The sequence below is a fragment of the Onychomys torridus genome, chromosome 8 (assembly GCF_903995425.1).
Source record: "Onychomys torridus chromosome 8, mOncTor1.1, whole genome shotgun sequence".
In the NCBI taxonomy this organism is placed as follows: domain Eukaryota; kingdom Metazoa; phylum Chordata; class Mammalia; order Rodentia; family Cricetidae; genus Onychomys; species Onychomys torridus.
The window spans coordinates 41,795,951-41,823,599 of record NC_050450.1 but is presented as its reverse complement, the minus strand read 5'-3'; the positions used below and the strand labels follow the sequence as shown (position 1 = coordinate 41,823,599).

The following is a 27,649-nucleotide window of genomic DNA, read 5'->3' as shown; positions in this document are numbered from 1 at the left end:
TTGTCTCCTCAGTGTCGGACTGAAAGTATTCACCACCATGTCCAGTTTATTATCTATAATATTTTAGGTAAACAGAAATAAATTACCAATCAGTAATCTGAATCTTTCAGGATTGGTGATTATACAATTTAGCAAAAAGACAATGAATGTCATCATCATAATAACATTGTAAATTGAAATAAAAAAGAACAATGTAATAGTTACTTAAATGTCTATGTGTGTAGTGACATACGTTTGAAAGGGCACATTTGAGGTTGGCATTAATCCCTTCTGCCCTAAGCCCGTTATCTCCTTTAATGGGTCATAGATCAGTAGCAGTTCTCTCAATAACTGTGGTTTTCATTATGATACCATTTCAGGTCAGATGTCTTTTCCATGAGCTGATTCTAATCAATCAACTAGGCATGATCCTCTGAAGTTTTCGTAGTGACTAAATGCAAATTTCCTCTTGACTCTCTTTTAACCTCTAGCCTTCCAGCCCTAAAACCTATCTTTAAGATAAGGTTTTGTGTGTGTTTCAGCTGAATAAAAAACACTATAGGAAAATCAACACTGAACTTCCTTTGGCATAGCAACTATTACTTTTTTTGGCAATTTCCCCAGATCTTTATTAATTTATGGACTATTTAAGGGGGTGATAATCAATGATTATGTGAGGTTTACATTAATCTTTCCCACCTATCATTTCTTCACATTTCTGTGTCATTTCCTTAATATTTTCATGCTCACCTGTTATGATATGAAAGTGGTGTCTCCACTGACCTCACTGCTTCCCGACTTTCAGCCATTACATCTGCCTCCAGGATTTCACAATTTTCAATAATACCATTGAAATCTCCGTGTAGAATTTGTGTTTGTTTTGATGTTTCTGTTTTTATTTTGAGTCAGTGTCTCATATACCTGAGGCTGGATATATGAGACAAACTCACTATGTAGCCAAAGAATTTTGAGATGTAGCCCTGGATGGCCTGAAATTTTCTATGTAGACCAGGCTAGCCTCAAACATGCAGCAATCCTCCTGCCTTTGCCCAGAGTGCTGGAATCACAAGCATCCCTGTCCTATTGTGTTCAGCTGTTGGTTTTGAGGCAGAGTCCCCTTATAAAACACAGGCTGATCCCCAATGGCAATCCTCCTGCCTCTGCTTCCCCACTGTTAGTTTTAAAAGTGTACAACCATGCCCCCCAATTATTCACAGAATTTTTTAAAAACCATTTTCTTATGCTGACAAATGGACAAGATCATTTTCATAATGTTAGGCGAGCGTGACGACCACTACTCTACGGAAACAAGGTATTATTTTCATAATGTTGATGACATTTTTACCACATTGGCCTCTGAAAATATCCAGTGCACAAAGAAGAAATCTCTTGTATCTTTAATGTTTTTAAAATTAGCATACAAGTAAAGCTGTCTTGGCGTTTTTCACACACGTACTCCATTACCCTTTGCTTCCATTCGTTCTCCTCCCTCATATTCTTCACAACTCACAACACATTTCAACAGAAGTAACAGTAATTCTGATATCAGCACCAGGAGAGAATGTTTTTAATGCAAAGTCTACTAACACTAGGGTTTTCAATTTGTTTTGTTTTCTTAAGACAAGGACACATGTAGCCTTGGCTGGTTATGCCTGATTCTCCTGCCTTTGCCTCCTGAGTGCTGGAATTATAGGTGTGCACACCACATCTAGTTTACGTGGTGATGAGAATTGAACCTGGGGTTTTGTGTACGTGAAACAAGCACTTTAGCAACCTAGAGACATTCCTGGCCCCCAGAATGATTTTTTTTTTTTAAAAAGAGTTTTGCTCACATCCTGAGCGAAAGATCTCCAAAGGAGGGGCGATGTAGGCAGTGATAGTGATTAGACCTGGTCACTACTGGCACACCCAAAGAGCAGTGTGCATAGTTAGCCCACTGTGCTCCACATTCAAGACACTTAGAACAGAATTCCAAAGGGTTACATGGCGACAGAGGAGGTGATAGGAATCAGTACACCATAGCTTTTGTGATGTTCACTGAGGTCCTAAAATGATAGTACCTTTGAACCTCAAAATAGCCATGGGAAAATCTCAAGTAGAATTTTCAAAATAATAGAAAAAAAGATTTGCTAAGTCAGGAACTAAAACAAAAGAATAAGAATGTTCGACTAATCTAGAAAAAGGTCAAGAGTAAAAGAGACACAAAGCACAGAAAGAGACAGGGAGAGTGCGAGCTGACCACAAGCCGGGATCTAGTCTCAGGCGAGCTAAACGCCTGTTAAAAGACGCACGGTGTAAAGCTGTGCTAAAGCCCTTTCCCAGCTGTTTTCAAGGGATCCATGATGCAAACGACAAAGGAAACCGAACAAATACTAGTCAGAGGAGAGCTCAGTCACCAGCACCAGTGAAGACAGTTAGTTAGTTGGTCAGAAAGTGTTAGAAGGATGCAAAAAGTTCCTGGTAGCTCGGGCGTTCATCACATGAAGTTTGGTTCAAGTAAGACGAAATCTTTCCCAGAAGCACTTTACTGAGAATTGGGAACTTGACTGATCGGTCCTTTGCTTTGCTGTTGTTGTTGTTCTAATCCCTCAGCCTTTCTTCTTAGATTTATAGTTCCAATTATTACAAGGACAAACTTTTTTTGTAATAGAATGTAACTACCATGACATGTCCATTATTTTTTTCAGTTAACTAATTTTTTTCTGAAGTATTTTTTCAAAGTGTGTGTGTGTGTGTGTGTGTGTGTGTGTGTGCTTGCACTTACATGAGGTTCTTCACATGCTGCTCTTCCAGAGTACTAGAGTAGACCAGAATTCAGTTCCTAGCACCCACATCAGGCACCCAGTTCCAAGGCACCCAACACACTCTTCAGCCCTACACATACCCACACACATACATATAAGATTAATAAGATTTTTTTTTTTTTTGCAGGAGCTGAGGACCAAACCCAAGGCCTTGTGTTTGCTAGGCAAGCGCTCTACCACTGAACTAAATCCCCAACCCCAAGATATTTTTAAATAGCATGGCATTTCCACTAATACATATGAATCGCAAATTTCATTTTTAAAATTATAAACATGATCATCATGTAAATATTACTTAATCAGCATTCTTGTCACTTGATTTCTAGTCTCCCCCAGAATTCCCTGAGTCCTCACATTGCCTCACTTCTTGTTTTTTGAGACAAGGTCTCACTATTGTAGCCACAGTTGGGTTGGAACATGCAGTGATTCTCCTGCCTCAGCTTCCTAAGAACAGGGATTACAGGCCTGGCTGCTGACACACACACACACACACACACACACACACACACACACACACCCGCCTCCTTGTTTCTTCCTCTTCCTCTTCTCCTTCTGAATTTAAGCATAAAGCCAAGTGTGGTTGTGCACACCTTTAATCCTAGCACTTGGGAGGCAGAGGCAGGTGATTTCTGGGTTTGAAGCCAGACTGGTTGGTCTACAGAGTGAGTTCCAGGCAGCCAGAATTACATGGTGAGTCCCTGTCAGAAAATCACAACTGAAGAATTCTTCAGTGAATTACTTCACTTCCCCTTCCCTTTCCTCCCCCTACCCCTCTCCATGTACTGCCTCCCTTTGCTCTCTCTCAAATTCCTGGCCTCTTTTTGTTGTTGTTGATCTTATGTACACACACACACACACACACACACACACACACACACACAAATACAACCTACTGGGTCCATTTAATGTTACTTGGACGTATGCAATTTCAGGGCTACCCGCTTGGTTTTGGATAACCAGCTAGGGGGCTCCTCCCCAGAGAAGACTATTTCTCAGCAGTCCTTAGCTGCCTTGTCTTTATCTGGTCTCCCCTTCCATGTTAGCAAGTCTACTGATATTGTACATGTTCAGGTCTTGTTTAGGCAGCCACATTGCTAAGGTATCATGTGTGAAGCTGCCCTGTCATTTCTAGGAGTCACATCTCACAGGTGTCCTGGTTCTCTGGCTCTTACGATCTTTTTGTCCCTCTTCTGAGATGATCCCCGTGCCTTAGGTGCAGGACTTGTGCTGTGGTTTTATGAACTAGGGCCAGCCTTTTAGTTTTTTCTTTTTGTTTGTTTTTTGTCGGAGCTGAGGACCAAACCCAGGGCCTCACTCTTAGTCCAGGCCGATGATTAGAGAGGATGCTTCAGTCACCTAGGTACTGGGATTACAGGCCTGAGTCTCCACAGCTAGCCCTTTCTCCTACTTTGAAAACAATTAATTCCTACCATGTGACCATGCTGACAGGCACAGGAGCAGATTTTTCTTCAGGATATGAGAACTCTGTTTCATAACAGCATCCAGTTTTAGGTCTACAGTAGCAGCCCCCAGCCTTTTGGTTTTAAACAGCTTTTGCACTTTTAAACACTGCTCATGATAGAGGTATATGTATATTACTGATAGCTCAGTGGCAAAGCTTAACAAAAATCTACATATACATATTTTATGTGTGTGTTTGCCTGCGTGAATGTGCAGCTTGTCTATGCCTGGTACCCAGGGAGGTCAGAAGAGAGTGTCAGATCCCTTGAACTGGAGTTACAGATGGTTGGGAGTCACCATGTGGGTACTGGGAATTGAACCCAGGTCCTCTCCAAGAACAAGTGCTCTTAACACACGATGGCTCTTAACAACTGCTGAGCCATCTCTCCAAGCCACAACGCCTTTGCCCAGTACACAAAAAGCCCTTGCAAGGATCTCAACACAAACCTGTGTAAGCATTAACTAGCAATATGTCCTTTTTTTTTGTTTTTGTTTTTGTTTTTGGAGACAGGGTTTCTCTTTGTAGCTTTGGAGCCTTTCCTGGAACTCATTCTGTAGCCCAGGCTGGCCTCCAACTCACAGAGATCCACCTGCCTCTGCTTCCCGAGTGCTCGGATTAAAGGCACGTGCCACCACCGCCCGGGGCAATATGTACATCTTACTAGGAATTAAAACTGAAAGCACAAATATAGAGTACAGTCTGTTGTGATGGCATCATCACAATCATGTGATCCAGAGAAACTACTAGCCAATGGACAGTGGCAGTGAAAATACGAATAAACAGTATCGTCACTAAAGTAGATGTCGTTAACAAACCACTTAACGGGTCTCCGAATGCACCCCAGCCCACCCCATCTTGCAGTCCAGGGATCCAAGTGCAGAGAGTCAAGTTCTTGGCCTTCCTTCTTAGAAAAGTTATTCTTTTCAAACAGGGCTAGGTGGCTCTAATAGAAACAGTCGGAAAGAAGATCGAGGCCAACTTGGCCCTAAGAAATAGAGCCTGTCTCAAAACACCAAAGCAAACCAAACAGCAAACTCAACAGTTAAGCCGGCAGCTGCCGCCCTACGTCAGTAAAGAGAAGGAAGTCAGAAACGACTGCCCAGCCTTTTAAGGTATAGCACCGGGAAGCCCTGCTCGAGAACCGTAGGCCTCCCACTTCCCGGCATGCCCCGGGCGTGCGGGAGGCGTGGACAAGGGCGCGGGAGGCGTGGACAAGGGCGCGGGCGTCCCACGTGACCCCCAGGTCAAGCGTGGCGGGAATCTGCGAGTTCGCGGTTGCTGGGTCCCTTGGCTCGCGTCCGCGGTGGGTCCTCACCCCTGAACCGGCCCGCGCCCTCCGGGGGAAGCAGAAGCCCGTGAGACCGGAAGTGCGCCCGCCGGAGCTCCGGCCCGCAGCCCGCAGCGTGTGTTCCGAACTTCCCGGTCCTCTCGGGGCGTCCGCTTCCCGGCTTTGCCCATCTTCCGCCTGAGGTTAATCTTGTCCCTGGCACTGAGACACGAAACGTGCTGCAAACATGTCCCGGATCGAAAAGATGAGCATTCTGGGCGTGCGGAGTTTTGGGATAGAGGATAAAGATAAGCAAATTATCACTTTCTTCAGCCCCCTCACAATTTTGGTTGGCCCTAATGGGGCGGGGAAGACGGTAAGTCCTGAGGCGAGGGACCCAGAAGGTGCTTGGGGTGTCGCTTTGCATGGCGTGTGGACCTCAGCGACCTCGGAGCCGGCCTGGCCCAGCCACTTTCGGGCTGGGCTCTTGTTCCCGCGGAAGGCCATCTGCGCCCCGGCTTCCAGCCCCGCCCCCTTGTTCCCGAAGCATAGCAGTCACTCCTCATTAGTTTTTCCCAACACTGCACCCCCCCCCAAAAAAAAGTATAAAATGTCAGAAGTACGTAACCTAGAGTTTCAAAACATGTCTACTGGTAAAGCATAATGAATGAAAAAATAAATGGCTTAATGTGAAGACGAGCTGATGGAGTGAGCCTTAAGCTAGAGAACTATTTTACCATGCTTTTAAAAATTTGGGCTGTGCGTTGTGACACATACATTTAATCCCAGATTGGCAGAGGCATGCCCATTTTCGTGAGTTCGAGGCCAGCCTTGTCTACATTTCGAGTTGCGGGCCAGTCAGAAATGCCATGTTGGGTGTTGAATACCAGGAGGTGGACCTTTATGTGGAAATGTTCTGTGGTGAATATCTATTATGTATGTACTTAACATCGTACCAGGTGCGGTCTTAGCATTCGAAAAGAGACCCAATAAAGTGTTTATAGTAACTAGCTGCATAAATACATTTTTCCTGTTTTTTTTTTTTTTTTTTTTTTGCTTATTTTGGAGACAGCATCCCATGTAGCTTAGGCTGACCTTGAACTCATGATCTTTCTGCCTTCCACCTAAATGACTGGAACTGTAGATGTGCACCACCACACCTGGCTGTGAATTAATATTTGTCACCACTTATGTGGTTCTCCTATAACTAAATAACACAATTTTCTATTTCTTTAGACCATCATTGAATGTCTAAAGTATATTTGTACTGGAGATTTCCCTCCTGGAACCAAAGGAAATACATTTGTTCATGATCCCAAGGTAATGGTATTTGTAAAGTTTCATGTTTAAAAAAATGAAATTTTTATAATTATAAAAGTACTGGTTGCTTATTATAGAGGACCTAACAGTGGAAAGTATGAGGACAGGAAAGTCATCTACAATCTAAGCACCTCATGATAACCGTTGTTGGTATTTTTATTAATTTTCTCCCCGTAGATAATGTTTAACAGAGCAGAGATCATAATCCCATCTAATGATACATTCAGGGTTTTTTTTCCCCACTAAGCATTGTCATACAGTGTGAGGTTATTAAAACACTATAGGGCTGACAAGTTAGTTCAGCAGGTAAATGCACTTGCTTTGCAAGCCAGGGGTCAAACTTGTAAAGGTAGGAGGAGAGAATTGGTGCCACAAAGTTGTCCTCTGGCCTCTACACATGTGCCATAATATGTGTGCCCACACACAAACATGCACATGTGTGCTCTAGAGTACACACACAAAATAATAATAAAAATAGTGTTTGAAAAAAAATAAACCCAACAAAAACCACCATAATGAATTCTTAATCTTGGCGTTTGGGATGTGTTTTCAGTCTGTGTGTGTGTGTGTGTGTGTGTGTGTGTGTGTGTGTGTACATATATATATTTAAGCTGAAGTCTATTTAAAATATGTGGTGCTGTATAAATATCGTTAATAATTGCATTATTATTTGCATTTAGATTGCTCTTAGTTTTTCCCTATAGTCTACCATAATGAAAATCTTAGTGAAGCTTTGCTTGAATTGCAGTGTTTTACTACTAGTGTATATATAGGACATTGAGTTTGGCCTATAGGTTTTTCTTATTGCATATCTGTATACAACAAGAATATGAATTTATTTAGTGCCGTTAAATCTCAGTAACTCAGTAAATCTCAGTTAAGGGTTTATTGTTAAATTATTCCTGTGCTTGTATAACCATGTGTGTGTATCTATAAATACACTTGCACATTAATATTTCAGTGTATTTCTAGAATTTTGTTAATACATATACCACTTCCTGTTTTTAGTTTCCATTAATACTGGGTTGAGTTTATGTCCTGTAGGGTTATTGTTGTTTGGTTTTGGTTTTTCGAGACACGGTTTCTCTGTGTAGCTTTGGAGCCTGTCCCGGATCTCCCTCTGTAGACCAGGGTGGCCTCGAACTCACAGAGATCCGCTTGCCTCTGCCTCCTGAGTGCTGGGATTAAAGGTGTGTGCCACTACTGCCCACTGTGTTTATTTACTTTAGTACAAAGTCTCCCTGTGTGGTCCTGGCTGACCTGAAACTAGCTGTGTAAACCCGACTAGCCTTTAATTTAACAGAAATTAACCTGCCTCTGCCTCCTGAGTTAAGGCACGAGCCACTACTACCAGCCCTCGTCTATTTAACCACCTGTCAGTAATTTCAGCTGTGTCATTACTTGTAACTTTAAACGTTAAGCTTGGTATGCTGCCAGAGGCCTGTAATCTAGCACTCTGGAAGCGGAGACAGGAGGATCAGGAGGTCAAGGCCCTACTGGGCTACGTGAGACCTTGTCTCAAACAAAACCAGGTTGTCATAGTTTTTGTCAAACTGACACAAGCCTAGACATAGCTAGGAATGAGGGAACCTCAACTGAGGAATTGCCTCCATCAAATTGGCCTGTGAGCCTGTCTGTGGGCATTTTCTTGATTGCTGATTGATATGGGAGGGCCCAGCCCACTGTGGGTAGTACTGTCCTTGGGCAGGTGGGCCTGAGCTGTGTAAGAAAGGTGGCTGAGCAAGCCAGAGAAACAAGCCAGTAAGCAGCAGTCCTCTGTGGTCTCTGCTTCAGTTCCTGCTTCCAGATTCCTGACTTAAGCCTCTGCCCTGGCTTCCTGACGTGAAACTAACTTGTAAGCCAAATAAAACTCCCCAAACTCTTTTTGGTTTGTTTCAGTGTTTAGCAACAAAACCTAACTAGTACTCAAACCAAACAAACCTCAAAAAGCTCCTAGTATCACGTTAAACTTTCCCATGACTAAAGATAATGCTGGAATTATGAAAGTATTTATGAATTTCATCTTGGAAATGGTCATTTTTATTGAGCCCTCTCTAAAATGACTGCTCATACCTTCTTTCTAACCCTAGAATCTACTCTGCTCAGTTACTTCATTGAGAAGTAGGAAGGAGGGATCAGGTGAAAAGTCCTTCAGTTTTTAATAAAAATCTCCTAAACTACCCTCCGTGTGTGTCCATACTGTTCATTGTGTTGGGTATAAATTATTTTATGAAGAATCCCCTTGTTTTCAGTCCTGGCTCTACCTCCAGAACTCCAGTTTAGTAAATGACAGCATCATCCACACATTTTTCTCTTTCCTGTGCCAAAACCTGTGGTTGAGGCCTGGCATGGTGGCGCACCTTTAGTCCAGCACTTGGGAGGCAGAGGCAGGTGGTGAGCCACCCTGGTCTACAAAAGTGGCTTCCAGGCTGGAGAGATGGCTCAGAGGTTAAGAGCACTGGCTGCACTTCCAGAGTCCTGAGTTCAATTCCCAGCACCCACATGGTGGCTCACAACCATCTGTAATGAGATCTGGTGCCCTCTTCTGGTGTGCAGACATGATATAGGCAAACTACTGTATACATAATAAATAAATAAATCTTTAAAAAAAAAAAAAAAAAAAGTGGCTTCCAGGACAGCCAGGCTGTTACACTGTCTCAAACAAAAAACAAACTAACAAAACCCTGTGGGCTGGCCTTAATTAGTTGATTCCTTTATCTTACCCAGTTTCCAATTCACAAGCCAGCCTTTGCTCCTCCTTAAAATGTACCCAGGATTTGTCCTCACCATTCTGTTGCCGCCACTCTTGGTTGCAAGCCACCCCCCCACCATGATTTGAGCCACCAGCGATCCCCGAGTTGTGTCCTTGATGCACTCTTGAAGGAAGTTGCAGACCAGCCAGAGCTACATCAAGAGACCCAGACTCAAAAACAGACAAGATACAAATTTTAATATTTGTTCAAGCGGAAGCGAGTTGCTTAGAGTCTGGGGAAGATTGGTTCATCCAGTGTTAATACTGAGTGCATAGTCCCTGAAGTGGAACATGCTGAGCATGTGTAAGGAGCAAGAAGAGCAGAGTGGTGAAGGCAGACAGGGAAAGCCATGTCAGACTTAGAAGACACTAGGCTCTGTGGGGCCTCAGCACGCCGGGCAGATGCTTTACTGCTGAGCTGTAGCCTCAGCCCAGTTGTCATAGATATTGAGAAGATTTAGAGCAGAGAAAACACAGTCTGAGCTACGTGTTAAGGATCAGTCTGTTGCTGACCGAAGACTGTAAGGTAGGAAAGAGACAGACCGAGAGGCTTAGTTAAGGTAGTGGAAGTGGGGAGAGAGAGAGATGTGGGGTGTGACCTGAGTGTGGAACCAACAGATCAGCTAATGTTTGGGATAATGATGTTGAGAGAAGCAAAAGCCTAGCCTCAGGCTTTCTCCTTGAGCAAATTAAGATAATCAGGCACTCAGGAGGCAGAGGTTGGAGGATCTCTGTGAGTTCGAAGCTAGCCTGGTCTACAGAGAGAGTTCCAGGATAGCAAAGACTACATGGTGAGATCCTGTCTCAAAAAAATAAAAATTTTGCCTTTTATTGTCATAGAGGTCCTAAAAAAGGAAATTTGGGTGGGTCTGGTTTACATATGTAAGTTTGAGGTATTTGGTAGATCTCCAAAGTAAATATCCAGTTGCAAAAAAAAAGAAAGAAAGAAAAAGTATCATTGAGAAGTTAGAATTACAAAAAAAAAAAAAAACCATAGGGATTAGTGATAGACACAGTTCAGTACAGTTACTATTTAGAGCCTGAGGAGAACAAGTTAGAAATGAACAAAAGGGCTTCAGGGCCTGCAGCTAGAGCATTAGTATTGATGTGTTTACAGACCAGGAAGCGGAGAGGTCGATAGTTATCGAAGGAGCATGCCATCGACTTCACATGGTAACATTAGTGAAAGGGTGTTCAGATGTAGGAAGCCATTTGCTTCTCTTGACAAAGTAGGCTTCAGTGGTCAGAAAACCAATCATTATTTTATGATTTTTTTTTTCTGTAACTAAGAGGACAATAGCTAGAGAATTTTCTTCTTCCTTCCTTCCTTTTGGTTTTTGTTTTTCAAGATAGGGTTTCTCTGTGTAGCCCTGGCTGTCCTAGAATTCACTCTGTAGCCCAGGCTGGCCTCAAACTCACAGAGATCCACCTACTGCTTCCCAAGTGCTGGGTTAAAGGTGTGCACCACCAGTACCCGGCAAGAGTTCTTGATAATGGGGTTTTTGTTGGCTACTGCTATGGTATTTATAAAAGTGGAATATATTACAGTGTACAGAACAATGAGGTGACTTCCTAGAGGGGAATTGAGCACTGAACAAAAGATGCAGCTAATGCTGTATGATCTTGAAGTAATAAGCTCAGCAGTATACTTCCCGTGTTTTGAAAATGTGTAAAAATAGCTCATTTTGAATGAGGTCTTTAGTGACTTCCCCCTCATTTTTAGATAAGCAAGGTAGTGATACTCTTTCCTCTCCTTGATAGGGACATGCTGGTACTCCTTATGACTGTTATTCTGTTTACCATCAAAGGTTGCTCAAGAAACAGATGTGCGAGCCCAGATTCGCCTGCAGTTTCGAGATGTCAATGGAGAGGTGGTGGCTGTGCAGAGGTCTATGCTTTGCAGTCAGAAAAGCAAAAAAACGGAATTTAAAACCCTGGAAGGAGTCATTACTAGGAAAAAGTAGGTACTCACCTTGTACTTGGGAGAGCTATGAGCCCAGGAGGCTTCCTGTCACTACTGTTTTCTTCTAGGAGAGTATATTACTTTTCTTTCAACAGGATTTTGTTTTCCTTTTTGAAAAAGAAAAGTCTTCTTTTTTCGTTTTGACACAGGACTTATACTGAAGCTCAGCCTAGCTTGGAACTCACTGTGTTGCCAAGAATGGCCTGAAATTTTGTCTCAGCCTTGTGAGTGCTGGGATTACAGGCATATGTCTCCACACCTGACCTCAGGCTCTGTTTTTAGAGTAAATTTGTTTTCACAGTGTAATTGAATACAGAGTAGAGCTCCCATCTACTCCATGCCTCTACGTTACAGAATCTCAGCCACTGTCAACATGTCCTTTTTTGATACTGTTTATCTTGAAATAGAACGTTTTTTTTTTTTTTTCAATTTCTTTTTACATTTATATATTTAATATGTAGGAATGTTTTGCTTCCATGTACAATGGGTTAGAAGAAAGCATCAGATCTCCTGGACCTGGACTTGTAGATGGTTGTGAGCCACCACGTGGGTGTTTGGAATCAAACCCAAGTCCTCTGCAAGAACAACAAGTACTCTAAACCACTGAGCCATCTCTCCAGCCCAGAAATAGAATGATCTTATTAAAGATTTAGCAATAATACTCCATTGCCTATGTCATTTATGAATAGTTGTTATAATTAAGTGAGTAACTATTCAAGTATAGGTTGAATAAATGTGACTTTCATACAGAGAGGATGGATAAGGTGAAAAGTAGACAAGTAGGGAAGACTAATAATTTATCCCTTTTGTCCATTATCACTGTGTTAGAATTGGTACTCTCTGGTAATAGATATGGATTGTGGAGGTAGGCTTTATTAGAAAAGAATGTCAGGAGTTTCCTTTATATATTTGGGGTTTGTTTTGCTTTGTTTTGTTTTGAGATAAGGGTCTCCTGAAATCTAGGTTGTTTGAAACTTCCTTTGTAGCCAAGGATGACTTGAACTTCTGATCTTCCTGCTTCTATCTCCCAAGAAACTATAGGCGTGTGCCACTGCATTAGCACAGTTTGTGGCAGCCTGCCTGCCTTAGCCTCCTTAATGCTAGGATTACAGCTGTGAACCACCGCATCCAGCTCACATACTTAGATTTTAAATGTGCTAATTTAAAATATTCATGTAAGTAGACAGGAAGTATTCATTCTTCCATCCCAGAACTAAAAACACAAGAGACTTAAGCGAATATACAATAGACTATGATCATCAATAGCAGACAGAGAAAGGTGAATAAAGAGAAACACAAACAGAGTGGGTTAGGAAATGGGTTTCACCACTTCTCAGCCATTTGGCTAAGAGCAACTGTAGAAAATCCTTATTGGGGCTAGAGAGATGACTCACTTGCATTCTCCAGAGGGCCCAGTTCAGCTCTCAGCACCTGATCAGGACACTCAAAATCACCCATAATTCCAGCTCCAGAGGATCTGATACCATCTGCTGGCACCCATAATTATGTTCACTCAGATTATTTTAAATTCGTTATTTAAAATTTGAAATATGGGGATATTCTTGCCCAACAAGCGTGAGGATCCAGGTTAGATTCTCAGCACCCATGTAAAGGCCAGATGTATTCATGTGTGCTTGTAATTCCAGCTCTGGGGAAACAGACAGGAGGGTCTTGGGACTTGCTGGGTACTCAGTCACCTGAATCAGGAACTCCAGATTTAATGTCTCAGAAGAAAGGTGGACATTGATTGAGAAAGATACCTTGCATTGTCCTGTGGCCCCTACATGGAAATGTATACATAGACATTAACACAAAAACAAACACATAGACCCCAAAAAGTCCTACTATGCTTTTAAAAATTCTTGCCTGCTTTTTGCACTACCTGTTTTACATAACCTTCTCATCAGTGAACTTTTTGACCATGAAGAGTTAGCTTTTTTCCCTCCTATGGGTGTATCTGCTTATGTTTGAAGAAGCCAGAGTTCAGCCTTGGAGCCTTGGGTATGGTTCTTCAGGAGCCATTCACCTCTTTTTTTTTTTTTTTTTTTTTTGAGACATAGTCATTTATTGACCTGGAGCTTGCTAATTCAACTAGGCTAATGGCCTGTGAGTCCCAGGAGTCCTGTCTCCGCCTCCTCAGCTGATACTACAAGTGCATGCCACCACCTGAGCTTTCTTTACATGGGTTCTGGGGATTGAGCTCCGGTCGTGATGCCTGGGTAGCAGGCACTTCACCAACTAATCTGTCTCCCTGGCTATGGGAGGACCCCGTTTTCATGGGACAGACAAAGGGCCATTTTGTTTGTGAAGAATAGCATGTGCTGATAAGTGCTCAGCTGGTAGAGTACTTGCCTATTATACACCACATAGACTGGGGGTGGCAGACCCTTGCAATCCTAGTACATGGGGCTTGAGGGTAGTTCTTAGATCATTCTTGGCTATATAGTGCGTTTGAGGCCAGTCTCAGGTAGATAAGACCTCAAGAGAAGGGTTTGTAAGATTAAACAGCAGAGTAGGTACCTCTGAAGGTCATTTCACTGACAGCCTTGATTCTCACCTTTGTAGGCATGGTGAAAATGTCAGTATCAGCTCCAAATGTGCAGAAATAGACCGAGAAATGATAAGCTGTCTTGGGGTTTCCAAGGCTGTGCTAAATAATGTCATTTTCTGTCACCAAGAAGACTCCAACTGGCCTTTAAGTGAAGGAAAGGCCCTGAAGCAGAAGTTTGATGAGATTTTTTCAGCAACAAGGTTTGTATCTGTGACTTTTGTGGCTGCAAAGTTATTTAGTCATGTTGTATTTTGTGAGACTGTGCTTGAACCAGGTCCTTACCAGTTAGATCCCCATTCTGGACTGGGTGTTTCAGTTGGTTTTATTGCCCAGGCTCCCCTCAAACTTCTGTGCTCACCCAGCACCTGGAGCTTTAGGGACACACCACCATGACCACCTTGATGCTCTTTTTTTATTTTTATTTTTATTTAGTGTTTTGAAACAAGGTTTCTCCATGTAACAGTTCTGGTAGTCAAGGAACATGCTTTGTAGACCAGACTGGCCTTGAACTCACAAGAAATCCACCTTCCACTGCCTTCTGAGTGCTGGGGTCAAAGGCATGTGCCACTACCTCCTGGCAGTGCTCTTATAAAAGACAAAATTAAAAAGCAAAAAGAGTCAGCACTCACTACTCCACCAAGCGGCAGCCATTGGGCATACTTTCAGTTTTCTTGCTGTGCATGTTTATCTGATAAAATAAGTGTAATTTTTTTCACTTGGCCATGATGTCATAAACATTTTCCAGGTTATTAACTCCAAATATAGTATTAATGTTTGCATAATATTCTACTGTAATTCACTCAGCCAGAAACTTTACTTTGATTTCCTATCTTCAAAGGTACATTAAAGCCTTAGATACACTTCGGCAGGTGCGTCAGACACAAGGCCAGAAGGTAAAAGAGTGTCAAACAGAACTGAAATATCTGAAGCAGAATAAGGAAAAAGCTTGTGAGATTCGTGAACAGATTACTAGTAAGGAAGCCCAGTTAGCATCTTCACAGGAAATTGTCAAGTCCTATGAGAATGAACTTGAGCCATTGAAGGTATTGATTTTTTTTTCTTATGGCAAATTAAAATTGTGTATGTTTATGACATATAATATGATTTATGTAAGTATTTGCTATAAGGATAGGTAAAGCCAGCCAATTAACATTTGTGTTATGTCCTATCTCTTTTTTGTGTGGTAGGAGCACTTAAATTTTATTTTCTCAGCAGTTTACAAGTATCAACACTTAGTTACTGATTGTGTTCACCATGGTGGCAATAGCTGTTTTCTAGCATTCTAAGAAGAAATCTCCTTCCCCCACCATCACTTACCCCTAAAGTACTTTTCATGTATTTATTTATTTTGGTTTTCAAGACAGGGTTTCTCTGTGTAGCCCTGACTCCTGAAACTCACTCTGTAGACCAGGCTGGCCTTGAACTCAGGGATCCGCCTATCTCTGCCTCTCAAGTACTGAGATTAAAGGTGTGTACCACCACCGCCTTCCAGCCTAAAGTACCTTTTAAAAAAATAGTTATTTTTTATTTTATGTATATTGGTGTTTTGCCTGAATGTATGTCTGTGCACCATGTGTGTGCAGTGCCTGTGGAACCCAGAAAAGGGTCAGATCCCCTGGAACCGGAGTTACAGATATTGTGAGTCACCATGTGGGTGATGGGAATCAAGCTGCTCTTAACTTCTAAGCCATGTCTCCATCGTCACAAAGTACTTATTTTTATATGACCTTAGTAGCATGTATATTTCTCTAAAATTACCAGAAACTCAATCAATCCTGTCTAAAATCTTAGGTCTGTGTTAGACAAGTCATTCTTACTTATTTATTTATATTTATATTTATTTTAGTTTTTTTTTTGGATACAGACTTTTTCTGAGTAGCCCTGGCTGTCCTAGAACTCACTCTGTAGATCAGGGTGGCCTCCACCTGCCTCTGCCTCTCAGTGCTACCACGCCCAGTTGGACAGTGGTGTTTAAGTTGCCTGATGAGGTTGTATTTGAAAGTAGATTGTGAATGAGTGCTTGGCACTGGTCCTCGCTGTTAACCCTGCTGCGGCTAGACCTGACTTTACTTACAGTTGTGGTTGGTTTTTGTTGTTGTTGTTGTTGTTGAGATTTTCAAATTGTCTTTGTAGAGCATTTTTATAGTTTTAGAGGTGTTGTTGACATTTGTACAAAATTTGGAATTCATTCATTACATATATGCAAATTAGTATAACTTTCTTTTTGTTTGTTTGGTTTTTTGTTTTTTGTTTTTTTTTTGAGACAGGATTTCTGTGTAGCTTTGGAGCCTGTCCTGGAACTCACTTTGTAGGCTGGCCTCGAACTCACAGAGATCCATCTGCTTCTGCCTCCTGAGTGCTGGGATTAAAGGCATGCACCTCCACCCACCGGCTAGTGTAGTTTTCTAAGCCCTGTGTTGTTGATGTTTTAAAAAAGCAGCTTACAAATTAGCAAGTTTTTGGGGTTGGGGATTTAGCTCAGTGGTAGAGCGGCAAGGCCCTGGGTTTGGTCCTCAGCTCCAGGGCAGGGAAAATTAGCAGGTTTTCTTACCAAATTTTCATACATACTTGGCTTTGGTTGTTCCTTCTTCCTACCCTCTTCTGGTTTTACATAATTATCTATGAGACAGGATCTTAGCTGTTTTCCCAGGCAGACCTTAGACTCATGGGCTAGGATGAAGGGATCCTTTTTCCTACCTCCTTTCAGAGCCTGGATGAGAGCAGCAGCTGAACCCTGTGGTGTATAAGAAAGGTGTTCAAGAGATGCATGTATTTGGTAGCATGTACCCAGATATTCTGTGCCTCTGTCTGCAAGCTCAAGGAGGACCTGCATGTCAGTCTCCCCTCCTGAGCCCTGGCGTTATGTGCACACCACTGCACCTGATTCCAGCCTGGTCCCTGCAGCTTTGTCCAAGTTGGTCAGGTCTTCTGACTGTGCTGCTTAGCATGTGCTCTTACCTAGTAGTAGAACACAGTAGGCTTTAATCAGTGCTATCACCGTTACTGTTTGTAAGATGATTTTGTTCGAATCTTTCACTTAACTAACATTGAGCACTTCCAGGGATATAGGAGACAACAAAGTAAAGGAAGTCCTGTTTGTATGGTGACTGCATACTGTCCATTAGTGTTAGTCCATTAGTATCTAACAGAAAATAGATATGTTACTAACATGATTTATTTTTTTTCCGTTATTTTTATGTGTATGTTTTGCCTGCATGTTTATCTGTGCACCACATTTATGCCTGATGTACTTGATGAATGGAGGCAGAAAAATTGGGATTTTAAGGTCATCTGGCTACATAGGGAGTTTAAAGCCAGTGTGGACTACATGAGAGCCTATGTCAACTACAACAGCAAGAAGTTAGGCTTGGGACTATAGCTCAGTGTTAAAATGCTTGCCTATTGTGTATGAAGCCTCAGTACTTCATCTTTCTGTTCTTTTTTGTTTTGTTTTGTTTTGTTTTTTGAGACAGGGTTTCTCTGTGTAGCTTTACGCCTTTCCTGGAACTTACCTGGTAGACCAGGCTGGCCTCGAACTCACAAAGATCGGCCTGGCTCTGCCTCCCGAGTGCTGGGATTAAAGGCGTGTGCCACCACCGCCTGGCATAAGAATTCTGTTCTTAAAATGTGGCATGTCACAGGCAGGATTGAAGGCTCAGCAGTTAAGAGGGTTCACTGTTCTTATAGAAGATCCAAGTTCGGTTCCCAGCATTCATATCAGATAGCTCACAATTGCCTGTAACTCTAGCTCCAGGGGATCTGGCACTTGTCTGACCTCCTTGGGCATGTACACAAACACACATGCATGTATACATGAATAATAATAAACCACTTCTTGGTCTTTTGACTAGGAGCAAGTGTAGTATCCGTTCTTATCAGTTTAGCCTCAGTAGTTAAAATGCAGCATTTCACAGACTGTAGCTGCCAGTACCTTAGGAACAAATGAAAGCAGGGTATGGGCTTTACAATGTCCTTAACGCTTTACACAGTACCTCTACTGCCTCTTTCACACGCTGCTGTTAGCACTAAATGGCGGTGTCTTAGTAAACGGTCCTTGCATAACTTACGTCCTTTCCTCAATGATGTAAGCCACAATGGATGCCTGTAGCACGGATCTTAGATGGCCTTATTAATAAAGTCAAATCTGAGGTCAGGTATTGGGGTGAACGCTGGAAGATCAGAGAAGCAGAACAAGCCACAGCTACCTTACCTTGCCAGTTCCTCAGCTGATCCTGTTTCCTCAGACTGGAAGCCTCTTGAGTCCTCCTCCAGAATGAATCTCAGCTGAACTGTTGCTCAAAAGCCTAAATGCTTAACCAGCCAAATGCTTCTAGTTTCTAGCCCTCACACCTTATAAACCTTTCTGCTTTCTATCATTACTCCCTGGGATTAAAGGCGTGAGTCACCATGCTTGGCTGTTTCCAGTGTGGCCCTGAACTCACAGAGATCCAGATGAATTTCTGCCTCTAGAATGCTAGGATTAAAGGTGTGTGCTACCACTGCCTATCCTCTATGTTTAATATTGTGGCTGTTCTGTTTTCTGACCCCAGATACGTTTATTAGCATGCACAATATTTCGGGGAACACAATACCACCACAGATTCCATTCATGTAGAATTTGTTGTTAACTTTCAGAATCGCCTAAAAGAAATTGAACACAACCTCTCTAAAATAATGAGACTTGACAATGAAATTAAAGCCTTGGATAGCAGAAAGAAACAAATGGAGAAAGATAACAGTGAATTAGAACAGAAGATGGAAAAGGTTTGTGGTCAGAAGTTTGGTTGTTTGAAAATTCAGGGGTTATCATAGTGAATTGCGTTAAAACCCTTTCATCTCCACATTTTAGGGAAAAAGTAAGCCTGAATCTTGATGTTTGTGATACCTCTGTTAAAATGGGTATTGATTAAAGTTTGATTTATGTTCTTGGCATAGTCATACATTAAAGCTGTATTTTGGATTGACACAGGTGTTTCAAGGGACTGATGAGCAGCTGAATGACTTGTATCACAATCACCAGAGGACAGTGAGGGAGAAAGAGAGGCGCTTGGTGGACTGTCAGCGTGAACTGGAGAAGCTGAACAAAGAAGCTCGCCTCCTCAACCAGGAGAGAGAGGAGCTGCTGGTGGAGCAGGGTAAGGGCCTGGCCTGCCCGGCCTTTTCCCCAATAGCACATGCGTCTTTCTGCGGGAAGAAAGACTCCCCAGACTTAATCCTGAGAACACCCAATCTCGAAAGGCTGTAGAGTGTGCTTTTATCTCTATAGTCTTTGAAATGTCAAAATCGAGGACATAGGACATAGCAACCAAAATACGTGGTTGCTAGGGATAGTGGTCAGGAGGAGGGGCAGGAGGAAGATGGGTGTGCTTATGGTTACAGAACAAGAAGGTTCTTCAGGTGCTGAAACTGTTTAGCATTTCCACAGCCGTTTGGAACTGTAAACTGACGTGGGATAAAATTATATAGACTTTGGGCTTGGAGAGATGGTTCAGTGGTTAGAGCATTTGCTGCTCTTCCAGAGAACTTGAGTTTGGTTCCCAGCACCTATATCGGGTGACTTACAGTCACCTGTAACTCTGGTTCCAAGGATCTAATGCCCTCTTGTCTCCACAGAAACTCATACACTTGTGGCACAGACACACATATACGTATAAACAAAAATTTTAAATCTTTTCTAAAAAATTACACAGAACTTAATACATGCACACAAATGTGTACAAATATCACTGGGGAATTTGGGTAGACCTGATGGGTTATACAATGTTAGTAGACCAGTGTAGACTTTAAACAACAGTTTTACAGTTTCCATTAGAGCAAAGTGGGCAGACTATAGAAGAGGTTATACTGTGTTGTTTTTACAACTGCAATATGAGTCTACTGTTACCACAACTTAAATCAGCTGATAAAAGTTTTGTTTTTTTTTAAATAAAGGTCGTCTACAACTACAGGCAGATCGCCATCAAGAACATATCCGAGCCAGAGATTCATTAATTCAGTCTTTGGCAACACATCTCGAATTGGATGGTTTTGAGCGTGGGCCTTTTAGTGAAAGACAGATTAAAAATTTTCACGGACTTGTGAGAGAGAGACAGGAAAGAGAAGCTCAGACTGCCAGCCAGCTCTTGGTAAATACCTTGAAATCCAGGTTTGCTGTCTTTTGTGTCAGATTCACTAGGTGAATGATAAACTTTTTTTTGTTGTATGTTTGATTTTTGAGACAGGGTCTCTCTGTGTATCTCTTGCTGTCCTGGAACTCACTTTGTAGACCAGGCTGGCCTCAAACTCATAGAGATCGGCCGCCTCACCTCCCAAGTCTGAGATTAAATCACACCCTGCATGATTCAATAAACTTTTTAAGTGAACCTGATTTTGTCACATTTTTAGTGAGTGTTTGGCTATTAAGTAGAATAAAAACTTTTAGAAACATTTTATTTGATTCATAAGGATAAAAATAGGAGCAAAATGTAGATCTGTGGTTTTATTAAGTAAAATTTATTTTTGAGGATATTTGCAAAAAACTGTGCTCATAGTTACTGATGGTCACCTCTGGGCAGTGTTTTTCATAGTCTTAGAAATTATCTCCTATATTTCCTTTGTTCTATATGTTACTTTAAAGGGAAATTTCCTTAGTTGCTTAATGAAAGACTTACTAATGCATATCCTTGGCATTTAGAATGACCTTACAGAAAAAGAAACTCTGAAGCAAAAGCAGATTGATGAGATAAGGGACAAGAAGGCCGGACTGGGCCGGATGATCGAGCTGAAAACAGAACTGCTCACTAAGAAGCAGAGCGAGCTGAGGAACGTGAAGAACGAGCTGCAGACGCTAGAGGGCTCATCAGACAGGATTCTGGAGCTGGACCAGGAGCTCAGAAAAACCGTAAGCTGTCCGAGTGACCAAGTGGTCCCTGAGCACTCTCACGTCTAAGACACCTGGGATCCTCTATTCTGAGTGTCTCTCTTGCCCTGGGAGTGTGCCATTTCATCTGATAATCCACATAGATTTATTAAATGGCTTGGTCATCAACTCCTTGGTTCCAGAAGTGGGTGGGCTAGAAATCAGTATCACCGAGAAAACTCTTAAAAAATACTTGTCTTCAGACTTCCAAGCTTTAGATTCTCTAACTCCAAGGCTCTTTGAGTATGGCTCACAGATGTGTGTTCCAAACACAATAAAGTGAGGTGATCATTACAAGTACCTCGGCATTCGACCTAAGTTCAAACTCCAGAATTTTTCCAGTTAGTTTCCACACTTAGATTTTATGTTATTATTGACTTGTTACCACTTTTTCTGTGGTAAACCGATTTTCCTGGCCATTTTCTTCAAGAGGTTTGAGTTTCTTCCTTGTTCCTGTCCTCTTCCTTGACATTTCTGTTCCTCTTCAAAGTAAGCATCCTGATGCCTGGCAGAGCCTCTGCGTCCACCTCCATGACTCGGATAAACTGCCACTGCAGTGTACATTTTCATCAGTTTACAGTTTATCACGGTGTTGTCAGGGTGTGCAAGTGCCAGTGAGGGCCACGTCACAGTGGTTCTGTGGTTTCTACATGCTAAGCAGTAGTGAGTTACATGGAGACGTAATAAAAACTTAAATGGTGACGAGAGTTTCTAATCCATCTACATGGATACATTTTTGTTAATTCTTTTCTTTTTCTTTTTTTTAAAGATTCATTTTTAATTATGCATGTATGTGTCTGTGTGGGTACGTGTAAGGGGGTCCACGTACTGAAAGAGGCCAAAAGCGTTGGATCTGTATCTGCGAGCTGCCTGACCTGAGTTCTGGGAGTTGAACTTGGGTCCTCTGGAAAAGCAGTATGTGCAGTCGAACCGTCTTTTCAGCCCCTCTTTTTTTTTTTTTTTTTTTAATTTTCATTTCTCCTTTCTGTTGGGCCCTTCTATGTTTATTTACTAATTCTCTATCATTACAGTTAGTACAGTAACATGAATAAGATTTTTCCCAAAGCATATTTAAGTATATTTTTTTTCTCTTTTGGTAATGAGCAAAAAGTAGTGTTTTGATGCTCTTAGAAATGATTTTTGGGGCTGAAGAGATGGCTCAGGTTAAGAGCACCGACTGTTCTTCCAGAGGTCCTGAGTTCAATTCCCAGCAACCACATGGTGGCTCACAACCATCTGTAATGAGATCTGGTGCCCTCTTCTGGCCTGCAGTCATACATGCTTTATACATAAGAAATGATTTTTGTTTTTAGAGGCAAAACTGAAGTTTATTAAAAGAAAGAACAATACATGCTCCAAAAGTGGAAAGAGCTGTTTCAAAGCAGGTGACCCTGAGAGGTAATTTCCATCACACTTTGTCATCATCCTAATTCTGGCACAGAACATATAAACGTGCATTTGTTTTGATTATTGATTAGGAACGTGAACTAAACAAGGCTGAGAAAAGCAGCAGTGTAGAAACCCTAAAGGCAGAGGTAATAAGCCTCCAAAGTGAGAAAGCAGACCTGGACCGGAGCTTGCGGAAGCTGGACCAGGAGATGGAGCAGTTGAATCATCACACAACAACCCGCACGCAGATGGAGATGCTGACCAAAGACAAGGTAGGATTTTCCTTCTGTCTTAGCTATACTGGTTGGTATTTAAAATTGTAGTAGGAAGACTGTGAAGTATTGATTTGGTATTGGCTTTGTATTTAGAGGTTGTAAGAACTTAGTATTAAAAATATGCTTATAGAATCGACTTTCAAACTTAAAACTTTCATTTTCTTTTTTCACTTTAGTTACTGTTTTTTTTTTTTTTTTAGATGAGTTGTAGCCCTGTCCTGTTGCCCTTGCTGGCCTCTGACTCTGGACTCAAGTGATTCTCCTCCCTCAGCTTCCTAACTGGGAATATACGCATATGCCATTGCCTAGATATGTTTTAATAACAGAAAGCCCAGAATTAAAAACACAAAAATGTGTTCATTGTTGGTAACTTTTGACATATAGAATTAAAATTTTTTATGACATTAGAATTTTTTCTCTGACTTAAAAAGACCATACTGAGACTTGGAAAATATCTTGAAGGTAAAGAGACTCTATACCAAGCCTGCCCACCTGAATTTAATCCTGGAACTCACACAATAGAAGGAAAGAGCTGACTCCAAAGTTGTCCTTAGACCTTCACATTGCCATGGTCAGAGTGCATACATACAGATGTTTTTAAAAAAAAAAAAAAAAAAAAAAAAGTCAGTCCTCACTCCAAGTCTTTAAGAAATTTTATATTTTCTGCTTGACTTTTTTTGTTTGTTTGTTTTTGTTTTTTGAGACAGGGTTTCTCTGTGTAACAGTCCTAGCTGTCCTGGAACTTGCTTTGTAGACCAGGCTAGCCTTGAACTCACTAAGATCCACCTGCCTCTGCCTCCCAAGTGCTGGGATTAAAGACATGTGCCACCACTGCCTGGCCCTTCTGCTTAAATTTTATACTTTTCTTTTTTAAATCAGGAATCCTAGTCATTCTAGAATTTATTTATTCAATTCATTTTTATAATTCTACTTATTTAGTGTGTGTTTATGAGCACACATATGCTTTGAAGCCCCCCGGTAGTGGGGGTACCTTTATTCTCAGCATTTGCATGGCAGAGGTAGACAGATCTCTGGGAGTTCCTTGCCAGCCTGGTCTACATAGCAAGTTCCAGGCCAGTCAGGACTACTGAGTGAGACTCTGTCTCAAAAGTTAAAGAGAGAGAGAGAGACAGAGACAGACAGACAGACAGACAGACAGACACAGCGTTGTGGAGTTGGTGCTCTTCTACCTTCATGCAGGTCTCGGGTGAACTGGGTCATCAGGCTGTTGTGGCAGATGCTTTCACATGCTGAGCTGTCCCACCAATCCCTAGAATTTATTTGTGTTCTTAATAGAATGTGGAGGTAGAGGCTTGACTTCGTAAAGTTGATTTGTCTGTTTTATATTTCATAATAGGCTGACAAAGATGATCAAATCAGAAAGATAAAGTCTAGGCACAGTGATGAGCTGACTTCACTGTTGGGGTATTTTCCTAACAAAAAACAACTTGAAGACTGGCTTCATTCTAAATCCAAAGAAATCAACCAGACCAGGAACAGACTTGCCACACTGAAGTGAGTTGCTAGAACATTGCCACTGATAGAAATCTCCTTATTTCTTGCTTTTATTTAATTTATTTATTTATTTATTTATTTATTTTTGGTTTTTCGAGACAGGGTTTCTCTGTGTAGCTTTGCACCTTTCCTGGATCTCACTCTGTAGACCAGGCTGGCCTTGAACTCACAGAGATCCGCCTGGCTCTGCCTCCCAAGTGCTGGGGTTAGAGGCATGTGCGACCACCACCCAGCTATTATTTTAAACATTCATTGTCATGAAATGATACGTCATAGTCAGTTGATTTTTTTTCTTCTTCTGGCAATTTAAATAAAATGTAATACGAGTGGCTGGGGCCTCTTGTCTCTTAAAACTGCAGAAGAAGATTGACATCTGAAAGTTCTGTCTCTGAGCAGTGCACTGCTCAGACTTTCTTGGATGCTCCCCTAAGTGGTTGTCAGATAAGAGGGTACGGTATTTCTCATAAAATTTCTAGGAGATCGTAGACTTAGCTTTGGCTATATTTATGGTGTTTTACTTTTGTGTTTGTTTGAACAGGGTCTTACAATATAGCCCAGGCTGGTCTCCAATTTGAGATCCTCTGATCCTTTGGAGTACTGGAATTATAAGGTATATGTCACCATGTCTGGCTCAAACTTGTATCTCTCGGAAGGGTCTTTTAGTGAATAGAATATTTAAGTTCAGGAAATTGCAGTTAGTTAGAAAGGATAAAATAATTGGTATAAGCTATGTCACCATGAAAGAATTGTACAAAAAGGGACAAGTAAAATGTCTCAGAGTGTAATACTGCCAAGTCTCGTGACCTCAGTTCCATCCCAGGGACCCACATGGTGGGAGAGACCTGATTCCTGCAAATTGCCTCTGACCTCACGTGCATGCCCCTCACAATGTAAAAGACAAGGGTACCGCTGAATACTAGGAATAATCATTGGCCGCTCAGGAAAGGAAGCTAGCAGTGGAAGCAGTGAGTGCTGGGGACCAGGATGAGCCAGCAGGAGTGTGTCGGGGGTGCCCTGGGAAGATGCTTCCTCAAGGAGAGGTCTGTAGTGTCTGGTGCTTCCTGGAGACTGGATAGGATGAAGGCTGCAAGGCCTGTAGGTTGTCTGTGTGATGGAAGCATCTTCTGTAGTCCTTTTTCTGCAGGGTTTGCAGTGACTCACAGCAGACAGTACTAAGTACCATCTGTTCTGTTGTGTTCTTTCTGCTTGGTTTTAAAGAGTATGCTGAATATAGCACATTGAGTTTCCAGACTGGTGCAGCATAACTTAGAAAGCTAAAACCTCTGACACATGAGCTTTGAGATTGGTAGGATGGTGATTAGGAGTTAGATACTACCGAGATGTACTAGTAAGCAGATGTTTTGAAGGATGAGGGGAGCGAGTGGCCAGGGGGAAGGGGATGACGGCAACAAGAAAGGACCACGGAGGCGTTTCGAGGGGGAGGGAGCACTGTGAAGGAGACCAGTGGACGGACCTCTGCTGCTTCTCTTTTTCCTTCTCTAGTGGAGCCAGCAGCTGGCTTCCGCTGCTCAGGCCGTCATCTGGGCCCTAAGACTGTGAGCCCCACAAGTACAGCACACTTCTGCCTACACATTGACCTGCTCCATGCTCAGGACTAGCAGATGGGGCAGTGTCCTAAGGCAGCATCAACATATTCTTCTAACTTCTAAAGAATGTGGCTGGAGTGTAGCTCAGTGATAGAGCGTGCTTGAGGTCCTGGGTTCTATCTCCAGCACAAAACTATAAAAAATATAGGAAAGGATTTGTTCACATCTAACCCTTAGTGATTTTTGGCAGAATTTGTCTTTTATCTCCTTCCTCAAATTTTTCAGCTTCCTAGGGAGCTGGAGAGCGAGCTCAGTGGCTGCTCTTGCACTGGACCTGGGTTTAGTACCCAGTATATACATGGTGGCTCACAACCACCTGTAACTCCAGTTCTGGGGCATCTGACACCCCTCTCTGACTTCTTTGAGCACCAGGCATGTACATGGTACACATGCATATATGGAGGCAAAACATTCATACACATAAACTAAATCTAAAAAATTTTTTTAAATTTTCAAATATCCCACATTTGTTTTTATTTTAGCAAAGACCTAGCTTCAGCTGAACAGAATAAAAATCATGTAAATAATGAACTGAAGAAAAAGGAAGAACAGTTGTCCAGTTATGAAGATAAGCTGTTTGATGTTTGTGGTAGCCAGGATTTTGAAAGTGATTTAGGCAGACTTAAAGAAGAAATTGAAAAGTCCTCAAAACAGCGTGGTAAGTTACAGTCTATATTATCAAGGCACTTTGCCTTTTGGAATTTCATTCCCAGGTAATCGCCAGTGATCAGAGATTTTAAGACTTATTTTTTAAATTACTTTTAATTGTGTGTATGTGCATGTAAGTTGGGTGTCCACCAAGGCCAGAGGTGTCAGATCTCCTCTGGAGGTAGAGTTGCAGGCGAATGTGAGCTGTCCAGTTTAGGTGCTAAGAACCAACTAGTCCTCTGCCAGAGCAGCAAGTGCTCTTAACTGCTGAGCCACCCTCCAGCTCTAGGATAGGAGATTTGATTTTATTTTTTTGGTTTTTTGAGACAGGGTTTCTCTGTGTAGCCTTGGCTGTCCTGGAACTCTCTATAGCCCAGGCTGGCCTTGAACTCACAGAGATCCTCCTGCCTCTGTCCCCCAAGTGCTAGAACTACCACCACCACTGCCTGGCAATAATAGGAGATTTTGAAACTTTGTGTGTGTAAGAAATGCCTGGCACATAGAAAGACCTCAGTAAAGTGTTACGCTTTTTGTATGATACCAAAAACCTATGCAGATTGAATATAAAATATCCTTAGGAAGATTGAAATGTCAGACTCTTTATTTCATTTGGGTACATTGGGAGTATGAGAGGGAAGGAGAGACCAGGGGTAAGGAGATGGCACATAGAAAGCCCTCAGTAAAATGTTATGCTTTTTGTATGATCCGCAAAATTGCAAGAGTAATGATTATATGAGGAAATATATGTGTGTCTGACTAGAGATTTCTTTGTTTTTATATAGCCATGCTGGCTGGAGCCACAGCAGTTTACTCCCAGTTCATTACTCAGCTGACAGATGAGGACCAGGCTTGTTGCCCCGTCTGTCAGAGAGTGTTTCAGACGGAGGCTGAATTACAGGAAGTCATCAGTGACTTGCAGTCCAAGCTGAGGCTTGCTCCAGATAAGCTCAAGTCAACAGAATCAGAACTAAAAAAAAAAGAACGACGCCGTGATGAAATGCTTGGGCTTGTGCCCGTGAGGTGAGCCTGACGTAGTCATGGAGTTGGTGTAGCCTTTACTCAGTGTGTTTCCTGAGACTTGGCTCCAGTTATGACAGCTTTTAAACTGGTTATTGATGGCACTTTCCAAACCCCACAAACAAAACAGGAAAAGTTATTCCAAGAGATAACTTCAAGTATGTGGGGTGTTTTGCCTGCATGTATGGCTGTGCACCGCATG

The 27,649-nt window shown here is 42.1% G+C and overlaps 1 protein-coding gene and 1 pseudogene across 1 annotated transcript in view; both read left to right on the top strand.

The window, feature by feature from the left end:
• Positions 1 to 5,451: 5,451 nt before the first annotated feature.
• Rad50 (RAD50 double strand break repair protein) overlaps positions 5,452 to 27,649 on the top strand; it is a 55,352-nt gene continuing 33,154 nt past the window's right edge. The window contains exons 1-13 of the mRNA XM_036197783.1: positions 5,452 to 5,888; positions 6,749 to 6,832; positions 11,393 to 11,544; positions 14,113 to 14,298; positions 14,937 to 15,141; positions 18,734 to 18,862; positions 19,068 to 19,233; positions 20,030 to 20,223; positions 20,772 to 20,978; positions 22,475 to 22,657; positions 24,018 to 24,175; positions 26,265 to 26,440; positions 27,213 to 27,450. Of these exons, the coding sequence (XP_036053676.1) occupies positions 5,760 to 5,888; positions 6,749 to 6,832; positions 11,393 to 11,544; positions 14,113 to 14,298; positions 14,937 to 15,141; positions 18,734 to 18,862; positions 19,068 to 19,233; positions 20,030 to 20,223; positions 20,772 to 20,978; positions 22,475 to 22,657; positions 24,018 to 24,175; positions 26,265 to 26,440; positions 27,213 to 27,450 (2,207 nt within the window). The 5' untranslated portion in view covers positions 5,452 to 5,759. The remainder of the gene's footprint in view (positions 5,889 to 6,748; positions 6,833 to 11,392; positions 11,545 to 14,112; positions 14,299 to 14,936; positions 15,142 to 18,733; positions 18,863 to 19,067; positions 19,234 to 20,029; positions 20,224 to 20,771; positions 20,979 to 22,474; positions 22,658 to 24,017; positions 24,176 to 26,264; positions 26,441 to 27,212; positions 27,451 to 27,649) is intronic.
• LOC118590577 lies at positions 17,926 to 18,095 on the top strand (annotated as a pseudogene).